This window comes from Aedes aegypti, chromosome 3 (genome assembly GCF_002204515.2).
Source record: "Aedes aegypti strain LVP_AGWG chromosome 3, AaegL5.0 Primary Assembly, whole genome shotgun sequence".
NCBI lineage: Eukaryota > Metazoa > Arthropoda > Insecta > Diptera > Culicidae > Aedes > Aedes aegypti.
The window spans coordinates 15,899,176-15,914,191 of record NC_035109.1 but is presented as its reverse complement, the minus strand read 5'-3'; the positions used below and the strand labels follow the sequence as shown (position 1 = coordinate 15,914,191).

Here is a 15,016-nt window from a genome sequence, read left to right as displayed (position 1 = left end):
ATAACTCAGTGTAATACCAAAGGAAATCGTTACAAGAATTTCTGAGAGAACTTTTGTTGTAATTCCTTTGTTGGACTGCTGAAGCATTTTCTGGACCAAGTTTTGAAGGAATTCCTTTTAGCATATGTTAAGAAATCATTTAAGAAATTTCAAGACAAATTCCTGGAAGGATTACTAGAGAACTCAAAAACTCAAAAGTCTTTGTACGTATAACTAAAAAATGCTCTGAATGAATCTCTATACGAATTACTGAACTACTACTAGTCGCGTAGTAATCTCGAAAAAATTATTTAAAAAATCATTACAATGCGTAAAATGGAAAAGGACACTAATATTAAGAATGGAAAAGATAGATAAGATGTTATGCGTTAAAAAGAGACCTTAGAAACCCTTGTTCACGTTAACGAAATATGCTTTTGTACTTTTCAAGAATGTATAAAATATTGTGTACAAAATTCATTTCGGCATGGTTCAGGATATGGCTCATAATAAAATGTTCCCAAACCTGTTCATGGCTTCCGCAGGCTTATCCAGCTTGTTACGCTAGCTGTAAAACAACAATGGGTGATTCAATTTTGACATTTTTTGCCTCCAGATTTTATAGTTAAATTTTAGCAGGCTTTGATTTTATTTTGTTGATTGAACTGTCATTAATTTCCACTCGATGTATTTTGCAGCTACAATATTTTCGTGTTCAAGTTTTTATTTATATTTCCTATAACCTTATTTTGTGTGATTTTAGGCAATCAACGATTAGGATCCACTATAAGCAATCTGGTATGAACGAGTTCCCATACAATTCTTCGATAATCGGAATAATCGGTGTAGATTGTTTTAAACTTATTATTGTGAATACTGATCGCTTTTGTACGGAAGAAAGGCACTCTAATTAATTTGCTATCTAGGAATTCAAAAACTCAATGGAAAGTTGGAAGAAGTTCAAAAACTTGAATGGAAACCAGCAGCTTTCACTTAGCAATGAAACCAGTATTATATTCTCACTACTTTAATCTGCTTTATCGAACCCACATCGACAACTTCCTTCCATTTGTGATAGGTTTGGCTAAGAAAGCTCTGAGTCCAACATTCGAATTTTGAATTTTAACACATTTAGGTACGATGAACCCACCAGTTCTCAAACCAAGTTACGAATAACGGATAATCTACCTCTCATTCATTTTTGCATTAACAATATCAACTGCTAGTAAAAAAAAACGAAATCAATATTCTTGATAATTAATAAAAAAGTACCGGCCTACATCCAGGCACAGATGGTTTTGTGTGTTAAAGGAATATAACACCTAACTGCGTTGATCATTGGCGACTCAATAAATCTTTCTGAAAGCTTTTGTTGTTTATGCAACAAATCCTTAACGCAGTTTGCAATTTTCATTGCTAGTAATCCTATTTAACGCCTGACGTAATTAAGAATTAGAGCAAAAATATATAAAAAGAATGTATAAATTATGAAATTTCTTAGAAACACTTTTTTGTTGTGGTTTCCTGGAAACACATTTGTCAACATCAAAAGTATGCTCCACCACAAAGTTGAAGCTATGATGCAACTATAAAAATTAGAAATGTCAGAGATGGCTGATTCAAAATTTATGGCTTGCTAGCGTAAAAAACTGGATTGAGGACCCCCTGATATTTAATGATTAACAGAACAAGGAATCAAAAAGAGCAATCCCAAACCACGATGTTTTGTTCTAGATAATATAGGGGTTCGCACTTATTACTAATTCAGGGTTCCTCCTAACCTAATTTTCCTAGCCTCGATAGCAAATATCGTCGCATGGATGCTAAATGCATGATTTGCAAAGGTTCTTCTAACACTAAGGGCGTCTGTCCCGTGATGGAAGATGCCTAAAAGTTTGAATGCGCAAATCGCGAGGGCAATCATAGGTCTATTTTTTGGGTTTACCGTTTGCGCAAACGAATCGTTGAAGCCCGTATCATACAAATAAACGACAAGGTGTAATCTGCTTGTTTTCCTTCAACAGTTAACATTTTGAAAGAGTTATTTTGAACAGAATGATGGTCCACATCGATAAAAATTCAATTTTTTTTCCCATGAACAGTTAGGATTTTGACATGGGGGGATTTTTTTTATTATCGGACAATTTGGGCCGGAGGTTCTCCGATTTGCATGAAATTTTCACCAGAGGTAGAACTCGTGAATACATGACCAAAAGTGAAATTCAAAAAAATTATAGTGGTCTATTTTCCCGGAAAACTCTAGATGAATTTTCACAATTTCTCTATATACCTCAAACTTTGAAAATTCATATCTCCTGAACTAAGCATCGTAGAACAAAAGTTTTTCAGTGAAATCGAAAGGAAATTATCTCAGCAATCTATTAAAAATATAAAAAGAAAAACATTTCTCGGAAAATTTTTCACCATGGAGAAAATGGTCGGAAAAATAGCGAAAAAACTATCGTCTGTATCATGAAAAATTTTCAAAAAAATATTTTTTGTTTCATCAATTCATACTCTAACTTTCGTCCATAGACGCCAAAGTGGTATCTTTTACCGTTTAGGCGACAGAACTGAAAAACCGATGACCACCCGCACGCTTCCCATAGGAAAATGTGTTCTATTGTGGGCCTCATAACCGTGCGCTAACGACGACAGTAATTTACACGCATTGCACTATGGGACAGGGACGCAATCTGGCGGGACAAAATTAATAACTCGGTAACGAAGCGTTTTCGGTATTTGGTGTCTTCGGCAAAGTTTTTTGTAACAACGAGGACCATCTACTGACATAAATGGATAGTTCGTAAATCTTCCGCATAGGTGGCGCCACAATCTAACTTTTTACCTTGACGTTCTAGAGACTTGGCATGTTCGGCAAAGTTGTTCATTTTGATAAAATAAACAACTCTCTCGAAGACGTCAAAATTCCACAGCCTACTGTTTTCGAGTTATTGGCGAAATTAGAAAAAAATAGTGAAAAAACGATTTTTTTCACCCAATTTGACATTTTTCCTAAGAACCATGTCATATAATATTTTTTGCTGATATATATAACAAACGCAAGCTCTGGTGGAAAAATTTTAATAGTACGACGCATAAAAATTAAGGAATTATGAAAAAACCTGAAAAATAGAGCAAGTTTTGAACCTTAATATCTCCAAAAGCGCAAAAAATCGCAAGCTCAAATTTTCAGACAACATAAAGCAATACTTGATGAAACGGGTGTCAAAATTCCAAAGAGGTATATTTTGATGTTTTTGAGATCTATCATTTTTTTACAATGATTATATTTCTCCAATACAGTTAATTTCCATGAGGAATCTGAAGGGACGATCGACTTCAAGAAATAACGAGTCGTGGAACAAAAACTTTCAGAAAACTGTTTAAAAAAGCCATCATAGTAGCCATGAAATTTAGTTTAAGAGCAGTTCCTTGAGTTGATATCGAGTAATGTAGATGAAAGTGTAGATTAAAACTGGGTACATAATTGTTTTTCTTCAATAATTCAAATGATATAGTATGCCATGAAAGACTTGATCATGTGTCAGTTAATTGTTGTCATCATGGTTCGAGGTGAGCAATTTATTTTGTGAATGTGTTACTTTTAACACGGAAAATCAAATTTTAAAGCATATTCACGTCGATATCTCCAAATACTGAAAACTGTGACAACGAAATCCAAAGCCAGCTTGTACTGTGAGCAGATATAATAATTTCATGAAATAATCAAATATATTTTTCCGATAATTTAAACATACACTTAAATATTTGACATGACAATATTAATCGCGTAATGGAAAGAAAACCGTAAAAAAAATTAAAAATCTCAATAACACCAAAATATACCTCTCTGAAATTTTGACATCTGTTTCATCAAGTATTGTTCTATGTTGTCTGAAAATTTGAGCTTGCGATTTTTTGCGCTTTTGGAGATATTAAGGTTTAAAACTTGCTCTATTTTTCAAGTTTTTTCATAATTTCTTAGGTTTGATGCGTCGTATTATTATTTTTTTTTCCACCAGAGCTTGCGTTCGTTGTATATTAATCAGCAAAAAATATTATATGACATGGTTCTTAGGAAAAATGTCAAATTCGGTGAAAAAAATCGTTTTTTCACTAATTTTCTCTAATTTCGCCAATAACTCGAAAACAGTAGGCTGTGGAATTTTGACGTCTTCGAGAGAGTTGTTTATTTTATCAAAATGAACAACTTTGCCAAACATGCCAAGTCTCTAGAACGTCAAAGTAAAAAGTTAGATTGTGGCGCCACCTATGCGGACGATTTACGAACTATCCGTTCATGTCAGTAGATGGTCCTCGTTGTTACAAAAAACTTTGCCGAAGACACCAAATACCGGAAACGCTTCGTTACCGAGTTATTAATTTTGTCCCGCTAGATTGCGTCCCTGGCCCATAGTGCATTGTAAGTGTAACGCAGTAAACCATCCTTTCCTTTCCAGTCAGAAGAAGCTTTTCGTCAATCGGAGCACTCTCCTTTGGTCTGTTGGGTGTTTTGTATGTCCTTTATTCGTAACCTTTACTATTGAGACCAACAGTCTTTAATTGAAAACGATCCTAACATTTAATAATATAGGTAATAGGAACTGACCCTCAGCAAGCATGGGAAAATTCACACACTCACCCGAACGCCACCGATGAAAAATAGCAAAAAATCTGCTGCTATCGAACATTCAGTGATAGCTGAACCATCCTAGGCGGAGTGTAGCGTCGAAACCGATTGTGTAAAAGCGACAATCGGAAGGAACGCGAAGAGAAGTGAATACCAATACACTTGTATCTGCGAGGCACGAGTTAATGCACTTAGCATCCATTCGCCGAATGCATTGAACTGACTGAGAGGATTCCTACTCACTGAATCATTCCGTGGTGTGGACTGCCAGTCAGTGAACGCTCATTAGCACTCAAACCCGAATGCCATTCGAACGGAATCAGAATGTAAACAATCATTCCTGGACAAACATTTCAAAAGCTGTATAACACTCAGGGACGCTATCTATTGTTCCATTGATGGCTGCTGTGGAATATTCCACTGCCAGTCAGCGTGCAGCCTCTACAGTTGGCGCCAACCCAACAGCGCGCCAAACTGTATTGAGAAGCGTACGCGCATAATGAATAATTATTGTATGTTTTGTCTGGCCGTATGGTGCGCCTATATAAGGCGCACCCATTGAATTTGTAAGAATGTAGGGTAGGTGTACCAGTTATGGCCATAGTGGTTCCCTATTTCGCCATACGTGATATCTTGTATGCTTTTACATTTTGAAAAATCTTTTACGTTTTAGCAGTAAAATTAAGGATAAATCTTGATGTTAAAACATTCAAAAAGATTAAAAATGTAAAAGTTATCCAAATTTTGCATATGGCCAAATAGGGAACCACTATGGCCATAACTGGTACACTTTCCCTAGTTTCTTTCGTTTCTCCACCGAGTAGGCATGCTGCATCTCAGTGGTAATTAATCTGTTTAAGTGGAGCCGTTCGCTTGATTTGCCGTCCGTTGTATCGTAAAAGACACAACGTAGGAAAGACGTCCTGGCCGAAACAACATATTCATAAGTTTTCAAAGAAAGTGGATCTTGAGATGTGATCCTTCAAACGTTACCATAATGATTGATTGTAACAAGAACTTCCCGTGCGGCTTTCATAGAGGCTGTTAGCTTTAATACTAAATAACGTTGCTGATGAAGGGCACACAAAACACCCAACTGACCAATGGAGAGTGGTCCGATTGACGAAAAGCTTCTTCTGACTGGAAAGGAAAGGATGGTTTACTGTGTTACACTTACAATGCGTGTAAATTACTGCCGCCGTTAGCGCACGATTATGAGGCCCACAATAGAACACATTTTCCTATGGGAAGCGTGCGGGTGGTCATCGGTTTTTCAGTTCTGTCGCCTAAACGGTAAAAGATACCACTTTGGCGTCTATGGACGAAAGTTAGAGTATGGATTGATGAAACAAAAAATATTTTTTTGAAAATTTTTCATGATACAGACGATAGTTTTTTCGCTATTTTTCCGACAATTTTCTCCATGGTGAAAAATTTTCCGAGAAATGTTTTTCTTTTTATATTTTTAATAGATTGCTGAGATAATTTCCTTTCGATTTCACTAAAAAACTTATGTTCTACGATGCTTAGTTCAGGAGATATGAATTTTCAAAGTTTGAGGTATATAGAGAAATTGTGAAAATTCATCTAGAGTTTTCCGGGAAAATAGGCCGCTATAATTTTTTGAATTTCACATTTGGTCATGTATCCACGAGCTCTACCTCTGGTGAAAATTTCATGCAAATCGGAGAACCTCCGGCCCAAACCTGTCCGATAATTTAAAAAAATGCCCATGGGCATTCGACTACTTATCAACTTTTACGTGTAACAAATTTGGTTCGTTATAATAAATCTGAAGGCTTTTGAACTGGTCTTGACCTTCAAGACATTGAGAAACCATTCGACAGTGTTTGTAAAATTTGAAAAAAAAAAATCCCCAACGTACATTGTTAGAGTATTCAAAGCTATCTGTCAAATCATACACTTCAGGTTAATTATCACATCTCCAAGCCTGAAAGATTTTCTGTAAGAACTAGTCTTTCTCAAGGCAGTTCTTCGGGATCGATATTATACAATATTTTCACATCTGACTTACCTGAATTACCTCAGGGATGTCAAAAATCGATTACCTCAGGGATGCAAAACAGTTTGGATATCTGTTCTTCGTACTTGCAAAAACGAAAGTTTTGTTTTAATGCTTCCAACATAATCTAAAAGCTCTTTATTTGAAACCTAAGTAGTCATGTTGTCACACTGAGAGGAGTTCCAATAAATTGATCAGATGAAGTTAAGTATCTGGGGCTTATGATCCACAAATTGACCAATAGCTTCTTCACTCCAAGAGATAAAGAGTTGATATATTCAACAAAAACACTTGTTTTAGGTAATACGTTTAACAACATTGTAGAGACATGAAAAGCGTACAAAGACAAGATACTGTGCGTTGTTTGCAATATTGAGGCAAAAATAATGCCATGAGCCAATTTATTAAACACTGAATCACTTTCCATTCTTGACATCTATCGGATTTGACGACACGATGAGAATGGCCATCGTGGTCCGAAATGTGGTGGATCTTGGAGTGATCGTCGCCATTACAGGCCCGATGGCAGTGGTGTTAATTGCCTGTCCTCCTATTGTAGTAGCTGAAGTATTGGTCTTCCACGGATGATCCCCTTTCCCTCCGGCTTCTCCTCCTCTGCGATGACAGCTGGCGTCAGGTGCGACGATCTTGAATCAGAGAGTTCTATTGAAAATTTTAGCACTCTTACAAATCAAATCGAAATGCTCACCACAGCGATGAAAATCAATCCCACAACCATCAATGTTAACGTGCGCATTGTGAATGGACGGCCGTTGTAGTCGAGCAGCGAAAGTATAACAAATGATTGAATTTGTTTGTTTTGTTGTGCATCTGGCCGTGACTTCATTTTGGCAAATTAGAAATAAATTAATCTAAATTAGTTCCAAATTGGACACTAAACGAAATAATTTTTTGTTTGAATATCCGTATATGTTAAATTGGAGTGCCATGAATGTCAGTCCATACATTCTCCCTATAGGAGCAAATTGAGATCTGATTGGAGAAGGCAAACAGAACAAAACGAAAATTATTGCAATAGATGTCATTGCCACATTTAAAAAAAAATGTGTTGTGTGAAAAAATCACAATATTCATGGGCCTAAATGTTGCCAAGCAGTTTGGATCTCAAGTTTTTTTTTTTATTAGGTTCATCGTTATTCTTCTTCTTTCTGGCGTTACGTCCCAACTGGGACAAAGCCTGCTTCTCTCGTTTATCGCTACAGCTATCTGGCCCCCCTAGGTTCATTGTTATAACAGTTATTAATCTTAAAAAATTCCAAATGGATCATTAAAATAACCAAAACGGCCGCTATGGAAAGCATAGATAGCGCCAACCGTAACCTTGTGTGTTTGACAGAACAGCAATGCTGTCACAATGTTAAATCCCATATACAGTGGCGCCTTTGTTTTGATGCAGTGAGCACTTGCAAAAACTATCTTCAATGATCCATTCTCTGGCGTGAATTTCGAATCAGTGTTGTGCTTGCTAGCTTCGAATGTCCGCGTGCAGCCGGCGCATCCATACAAATGCATATCCGTAACGCCATCTATAATTGAAAATGGATGTACTCGTTTCGATAAGGTAACACAGACAAACTAACGTGTCGCTGTCGAAATTTCCATCGATTACTCAATTAACGATCAATTCAAATTCTTCATGTTACAAATCTCACAACCGGAGGCGCGCGCATAGCTCTCCTGCATGTTTCCTACGTTGGAGTTGTTCCACGAAGTGGCATTGAAGACTACATTGACAGAGAATTTAGACTTATTGTGAGTTAATTTTCACAAGTCAATTCGAAGCAAATGGACCTGCTGAGTAATAGATTGAAAACGATCTATTGGCCTATGCTTTGCAATAGTCGATGCTCACTAGAGTGCTTACTACTTGTCCTATTTACAGATAATGGAATGAATAGTCAATGCATCCTTTCGACAGAAATTTTTCCGAAGACGCAATTACTGTTGAATCGAGATCTTTACATATTACGGCAATATACTCTCAAATTTTTAAATAACTTTTTATAAACTTATAAGTCTTGAATTTGAAAATTTTATTTGTAAGTTTCACTTTATGATTGGAAAAGCATGAATAAATGTTCAAAAGATTTATATTTATCTACTACTGATAAGCATCTAGTCTGTCAAATTTAATAAACCTAAATCTATATTCGGAATTCGTCACTGGGCATCACCGTTTTCACACATCTACCCATCCTCGAGTGTGCATTGGTCGCCTCATTACCAACCACCAAATATCAACGAAGGCACAAAGAACTAGGAAGAATTTTGACGAGTCTTTTAGCGCCATGGTTCCAATGCTGTACGGAAGGCTGACGAACACGAGCGATGCAATGTTGAAAACCGTAAGCAGTAAATTATTGAACATTGTGAACCGTTGCTGAAATTAATCAAGATTTAAACTCCATAAAATACAATTCACATTATTGCTCATCGCTTACCCCTCGCATTTGACCTTGGCGATATATCTCAAGAAATCCCATTACACCTCTCATTATGAGGTAGATGCTCGTCCCAGCGGTCAACAATCCAATCGCCGTGATCCAGAAGCCAGAAGTGACAATCAACGCCAAACTGCCCACTATATTGAATGCCGTCAGCAATCCGTCCGCAACGCTCTGAACCATCAACTGCCGTCCAACTACCTTGAACTTCATTGCCAATCGATGATTCTCCACGTCCAAAACGCTATCTGGCTCCAAGTGGCAAAGAATCCCGAACGGAAGCTTCGTCTTCTGCAAAAAAGGCTCCAGTTGTGTGAAACACCGTCCATCCAGATCCATGTAGCTTATGTCTCCAGCTCTTGTGGCCACTTTTACCACAATCGATTCCTTCAAGCAGTACCTTCGGTCGGCTTCCAGTGACACCAGAATCATAGGAATTACCGACAGGTGGAGGGCAGCCATTTCATTTGTCAACTTCTGCAGAGGCTCCGTCCGAACATCCAAAAGCTGATCGCCCTCCAAAGCTTGAACACTTCTACTCGCGGACAAGTTGACGACATGACCCAGGAATTCGAACACCTGCTGTCTGGTGGCTGCCGTGAACACGCTGTCCGTCAACACCAAACCGTATTTCTCACCGGCCGCTATCAACCGAGCAGCTTGGGTTTTGAATCTTTCCTGAACCTGCACGGCGACATTCGATGCCAAGAATTCGTCAATCAGTTTCCGTTCGAGTGCGTCCATCGTTGTTTTGAAACTGTAGGTAGCACTGCAAGGAAGCTTCAAACAGCCCACGTAGCTTAGGCTGCGATGTTTTCGTGTCGAAGCAGGTTAGCGTAATCGGCCACATTGGTTGACGGTGATAAGCCCCGCCGAGGGGCTGTCCATAAACTACGTGGTTGTTTCTTGTTTGTACATAACAATTATAACTAGTATGGGCTATGATTCTTTGGCCAGATCCGCCCCTCTCTCACCATAGATAACCACGCGGTTTATAGACGGCCCTCCAATGATTGTCGTTGTTGCCGATAAGCGCAGGGTTGCATGAGAGAATATATGGATTGAGCGTTTCGAATCGTGATTAGCTTCTAGAAAGTGAATTCTTCTCATGGGTGCAATCGTCTCACATCTTGTTTGGCCCGAAAAGTAAACAGGAACAATCAATCCGCCTAGCGATTTGAGCGTCTTTAAAGCTTGCATGTTGTTTGGCATGAATGTCTTGAAACAAGGAGTAAATACTATTCTATTTTGATAAATAGGATCAATTGTACTCTTTTTAAATATCATTCTGCATTGGCGATTGAACCTTACAGCTCATTTAAGAATCTAAATGATATTTGTAACTTCGATATTACAAAAAATACTTATAAATTTGAACAGAATGCAACTTTTAAACTTCTGGAAGACATTTCTAGCACATCTTTAGTCAAATACAATGGTTGGAATTATTTTCAGGAACATGATTTTCAATCGAGACAAATATGATTTTGTCAATTCAAATGGAGCTCACTGTAGGAAATTTCTTGTCCATTTCTTGGGCAGAAATTTTTACTTTTCTTGAGCGGAACAGCATACTTAGCTTTACAATAAGAAATAGAGGGTATGAGTCATAATCGAAAATATTATTCTTTTACTGTTTTGTCTAGTCTCCAGGAATAATGTAATTACATATAAAAGAAAAGAAAATTGAGATTTTTTCAGTAATTTATTCAAAAATTTTGACAACCAATCATTGTTCTTTGAGTAAATACAAAAATGCAACATTCATACCGATTTCTCTATAAAGATGCGGGTAAACATATTTCACTCATAGGAAATAGAAGCATGAAACGGGCTCACCCATTGCTGACTAATGTTGACAGGGGAGGGATTCCACGGAGGCATGCAAGTCGATTCTGATCGACCATTTCAAAAATATCTGAAACTTTGCACAGTTTTTCAGTTCCATCTAAATCGTCATTTTCCGATATCAAATCTTCAAGTTGAGTCACGACTAACTTTTCAAAAGGGTGTATGTGAAAATGGTTCAAAAATATTCAAAAAGCTGCACAGCAAAAACGATTCGTTCGATTGTTAGACAACTAAAGAAACAAAGTTAGACAACTAAATAAAGATTCAAAAAAAATACACACAGTAAAAAAAAAATTTTTTGCATTAAAAAACATCATTTTTGTCACAAAAACTCAAATATCTCAAAACCCTATCGGAATACCAACGTAATTTTTTGAGGGAAAACGGTCCATTATATTAGCTATCTACCATAAAAATTTGGTGATGGTAAGCCAATAAACAGCCAATAAACATTTCAAATATTTCACAACGTTGACACTTAGTGAAAAAAAATTTTTTTTTTCATTGTTAATTTTTTTTTAGGACCGCAGTTTGTTGCTGAATTTTTTGTTAAGGGTACCACATGAGGTTAACAAGTTGTTTTCATGATATTTTATTTAATTATTCATAACTATTATAGCATCTATTAGAAAGTTAGACGCGATCCAGTGTTGTGATCTAAAGTCTTGATAGTGTCATATTTTTTATTGTACGTAACTGAAGAAAAATTCTCTCAATAGTGTTGAAACCTTTTGATACAAGAAACCTATAAGAAATCTAATATTGAAGACAAAATCTACAAAAAAAGTTTTCTATACAGGTATACGACTAGTTTACCTGCAAAAAGTTTACCTCGTAGAGAACAAGGCGGGTCTATACCCAGGTGATCTAGTATACGTAAAGCAGGTCGGTTTTCTCGGCGCTGGTTTTCTCCACAAAGTTAAAATCTGATTACACCTGGGTATAGACCCGCCTTGGTAGAGAATAGACTTTGTTAATCATATTTGGGAGAAAGCGAGTAACTTCAACAACATCAAAAACATGATAGGTACATACCATGAACATACTCACGAAAAAGCTAAAAATATACTACCACTATGGTTATAAAAGATTTAATTGTAAAATTTTTCTTCAGTCAAGCAAACGACACCAAACTGATCAGTAAAAACTTAAAAGTGATTTTGTTTATTAAAATCTAACGAGCAACATGAGTAGTCGCTTTCTCAACTGTTGCAGGCCGTTTGCAGAAAAAAAGTGTTCGAAAGAGCTACGAAATCTCACCGAAAGCACCAAAGATAAACTAAAAGCGGCTGGTTATGCTCCAATGTCTACATTGAATACAAATTTACGCATTTGTACGTCCTGCCGTTTAAACGTTGACAAACGGGCAATCTGTACATCATCGGTGGATCAGGTTGCAGGAAGTTCGAAAACAACAACAACTGAGGAATTACTAGATGCACCGACAACAACTGAGGAGTTACCAGAAGTACCAAGTGCAGATAGTCTTGCCACGGTACCATCAGTGACATCTGTTTCAACAAATCAATCAGAAGATGAGTGCATCCAGATGGTCAACATCGAACGCTTCAACGAAGGGATAGCTGGAATAAAAGTGACTCCGATTAAATGGACGAAGATGGGTTACGTCAATTATCCCGAGAAAAAATACCGTGAAATCAACGAAGCTGTACGAAGAAACCTCTTCAAATTAGGACCTGAGGATGTGGAAAATACAGACTACGATGAGGTAATTATGAATATGAAGGAAAGGTTCTCGAATCTAGCCACGACAAGGAAAGAAAAATTATTGATTTTGTCGATGCTGCCAAGCTCGTGGTCTATTCAAGACGCCATTGATGAGTTCAAAACCAATAGAAATACAGCAAAAGAGGCAAAACAATTCAAATATAACTGTCTTGCAACCAAAAATGCTAGGTCGAGTACTTCATTAACAGATGAGACAAAAGAAAAAATAATTCAATATTTTGAAGACGATGAAGTAAGTAGAGCTATGCCTGGCCAAAAAGATTATGTATCTGTAAAAAAAGATGGAAAGCGTCAAGCAATCCAAAAACGATTAATGATGACTACTTTGAAAGAAGCGTATACACGCTTCAAGGAAATTAACGAAAATATTAAGGTAGGTTTTTCGTTTTTGGAACGTACAACAAGCTACAATTCATCCATTCGTTATTTATTTCAATGGAAGTACGCAAATTGAACATTTTAGTTTTATTGTAATTTCCGAAGATTTAAGACACGACTCAGTATCTATAAATTTGTTCATTGCCAAAAATGATTAACGTTTTACGCGTTGATAAGGATAAAGAAATCAGAAAGATATATTTCATGTCTGATGGAGTAGCATCGCAGTACAAAAACCGTAAGAATTTTTCGAGCCTATGTCAATTTAAATCAAAGTACGGAATTGATGCAGAATGGCATTTCTTTGCTACGTCACATGGCAAAGGTCCTTGTGATGCTATTGGAGGAACCATAAAGCGCATTGCCACAAGAGCAAGTTTAGCCAAAGAACGTGAGCATCCAATTAAAACCGCAAAAGAACTATTTGATTGGGCGAATCGCAAAAAAGAAGAAGATTTAACAAAATTATCATTTTGTTTTACTACTACTCAAGAGTACGAATTAACGGCATCAGAGCTCAGCGAGCAATATAATAACGCGAAAACGATCCGAGGAACCCAAAAATTTCACTGTTTCATTCCATTGTCAGAAAATAAAATTAAAGCAAAACTATACTCGAACTGTACTGATAATGATGCAAAAGTGTTCGATATTGTAAAAAAAATTAATAACACTAAATAAATAAATAAGTATTAATAAAATGTTTTCATGATCTCATAACGCATACCCAAATCCAAAACTTTTAAAGTTTATATATAACATTTAGAAACTCATCGATCATACTCTAAAAAAAAATATCCTGGTAAAAAAAAAAAATATTTTCGTGTAATCTGTTAATTCATTTTAATTTATACATATATACATATACATATAATATTTATACACATACATAATATTTATACATATAATATACATAATACTAATGAATACATGAAAACGACTTGTTTAATTCACGCAAGGCCCTTAACAATAAAATCAGCAACAAACTGCGGTTCCGGTAATAATTTACACCGAAAAAAAAATTTTTTTTTCTACTAAATGTGAAAATTGTGACATGTTTGAAATGTCATAACTTTTTTGTTTATTGGTTTACCATCACCAAATTTTTATGGTAGATAGCTAATATAATGGACCGTTTTCCCTCAAAAAATTACGTTGGTATTCCGATAGGGTTTTGAGATATTTGAGTTTTTGTGTCAAAAATTATGTTTTTTAATGCAAAAAAAATTTTTTTTTACTGTGTGTATTTTTTTTTGGAATCTTTATTTAGTTGTCTAACTTTGTTTCTTTAAATGTCTAACAATCGAACGAACCGTTTTTGCTGTGCAGCTTTTTGAATATTTTTGAACCATTTTCACATACACCCTTTTGAAAAGTTAGTCGTGACTCAACTTAAAGATTTGATATCGGAAAATGACGATTTAGATGGAACTGGAAAACTGTGCAAAGTTTCAGCTCAATAGAAAAAAAATGAATTAAAAAATTTACCAAATTTTGGTGCTGTTGCTTGGAATCACTCAGGGGAGCTCCAAATCACTTCAATTCCGTCACCAGCACGCCTTAACGAATAACAAGGAAGCTTGTTTGGACTTTACGAAGCACTGTCCAGCAAGGCACGCGAAAATTGAAAAAAAAAACTACTCCTGCGACGCAAAAACGAACCGCTATGCTTGGGCTTCACGAAGCACTAAAAAAAATATAATAAAAAGACAGTCATCATAGCAACTTAAACGTGATGTTGTCGACAAATTGTAACTAATTGAGCATGTGAGCTGTAAAATTGTGCATAAATGAATTATCTTACTTTGTTGAAAAAAAGAGGCATGCTTGATTCATTTCAATTTTATTTTTTATTTTTTTGCTTATAAAGATTTTACCATTCTACGGCATTCGTCTCTTTGTCATTTCAATTTAAAATAGATAATATACGAGATCTGA

At 36.2% G+C, this 15,016-nt stretch overlaps 2 protein-coding genes across 2 annotated transcripts; both read right to left on the bottom strand.

Annotated features, from left to right (window-relative positions):
- Positions 1–6,768: 6,768 nt before the first annotated feature.
- On the bottom strand, positions 6,769–7,833 carry LOC110679650. Its single transcript, XM_021855045.1, has 2 exons — positions 7,345–7,833; positions 6,769–7,282 (listed from the first exon to the last, which is right to left on the bottom strand). The coding sequence occupies exons 1-2, from the start codon at positions 7,480–7,482 to the stop codon at positions 7,052–7,054; spliced, it is 369 nt and encodes a 122-aa protein (XP_021710737.1). The 5' UTR covers positions 7,483–7,833; the 3' UTR covers positions 6,769–7,051.
- Positions 7,834–8,674: 841 nt separating this feature from the next.
- LOC5568047 lies at positions 8,675–9,996 on the bottom strand. The gene is made up of 2 exons (XM_001651933.2): positions 9,098–9,996; positions 8,675–9,036 (listed from the first exon to the last, which is right to left on the bottom strand). The coding sequence occupies exons 1-2, from the start codon at positions 9,842–9,844 to the stop codon at positions 8,836–8,838; spliced, it is 948 nt and encodes a 315-aa protein (XP_001651983.1). The 5' UTR covers positions 9,845–9,996; the 3' UTR covers positions 8,675–8,835.
- Between the last annotated feature and the right edge of the window lie 5,020 nt (positions 9,997–15,016).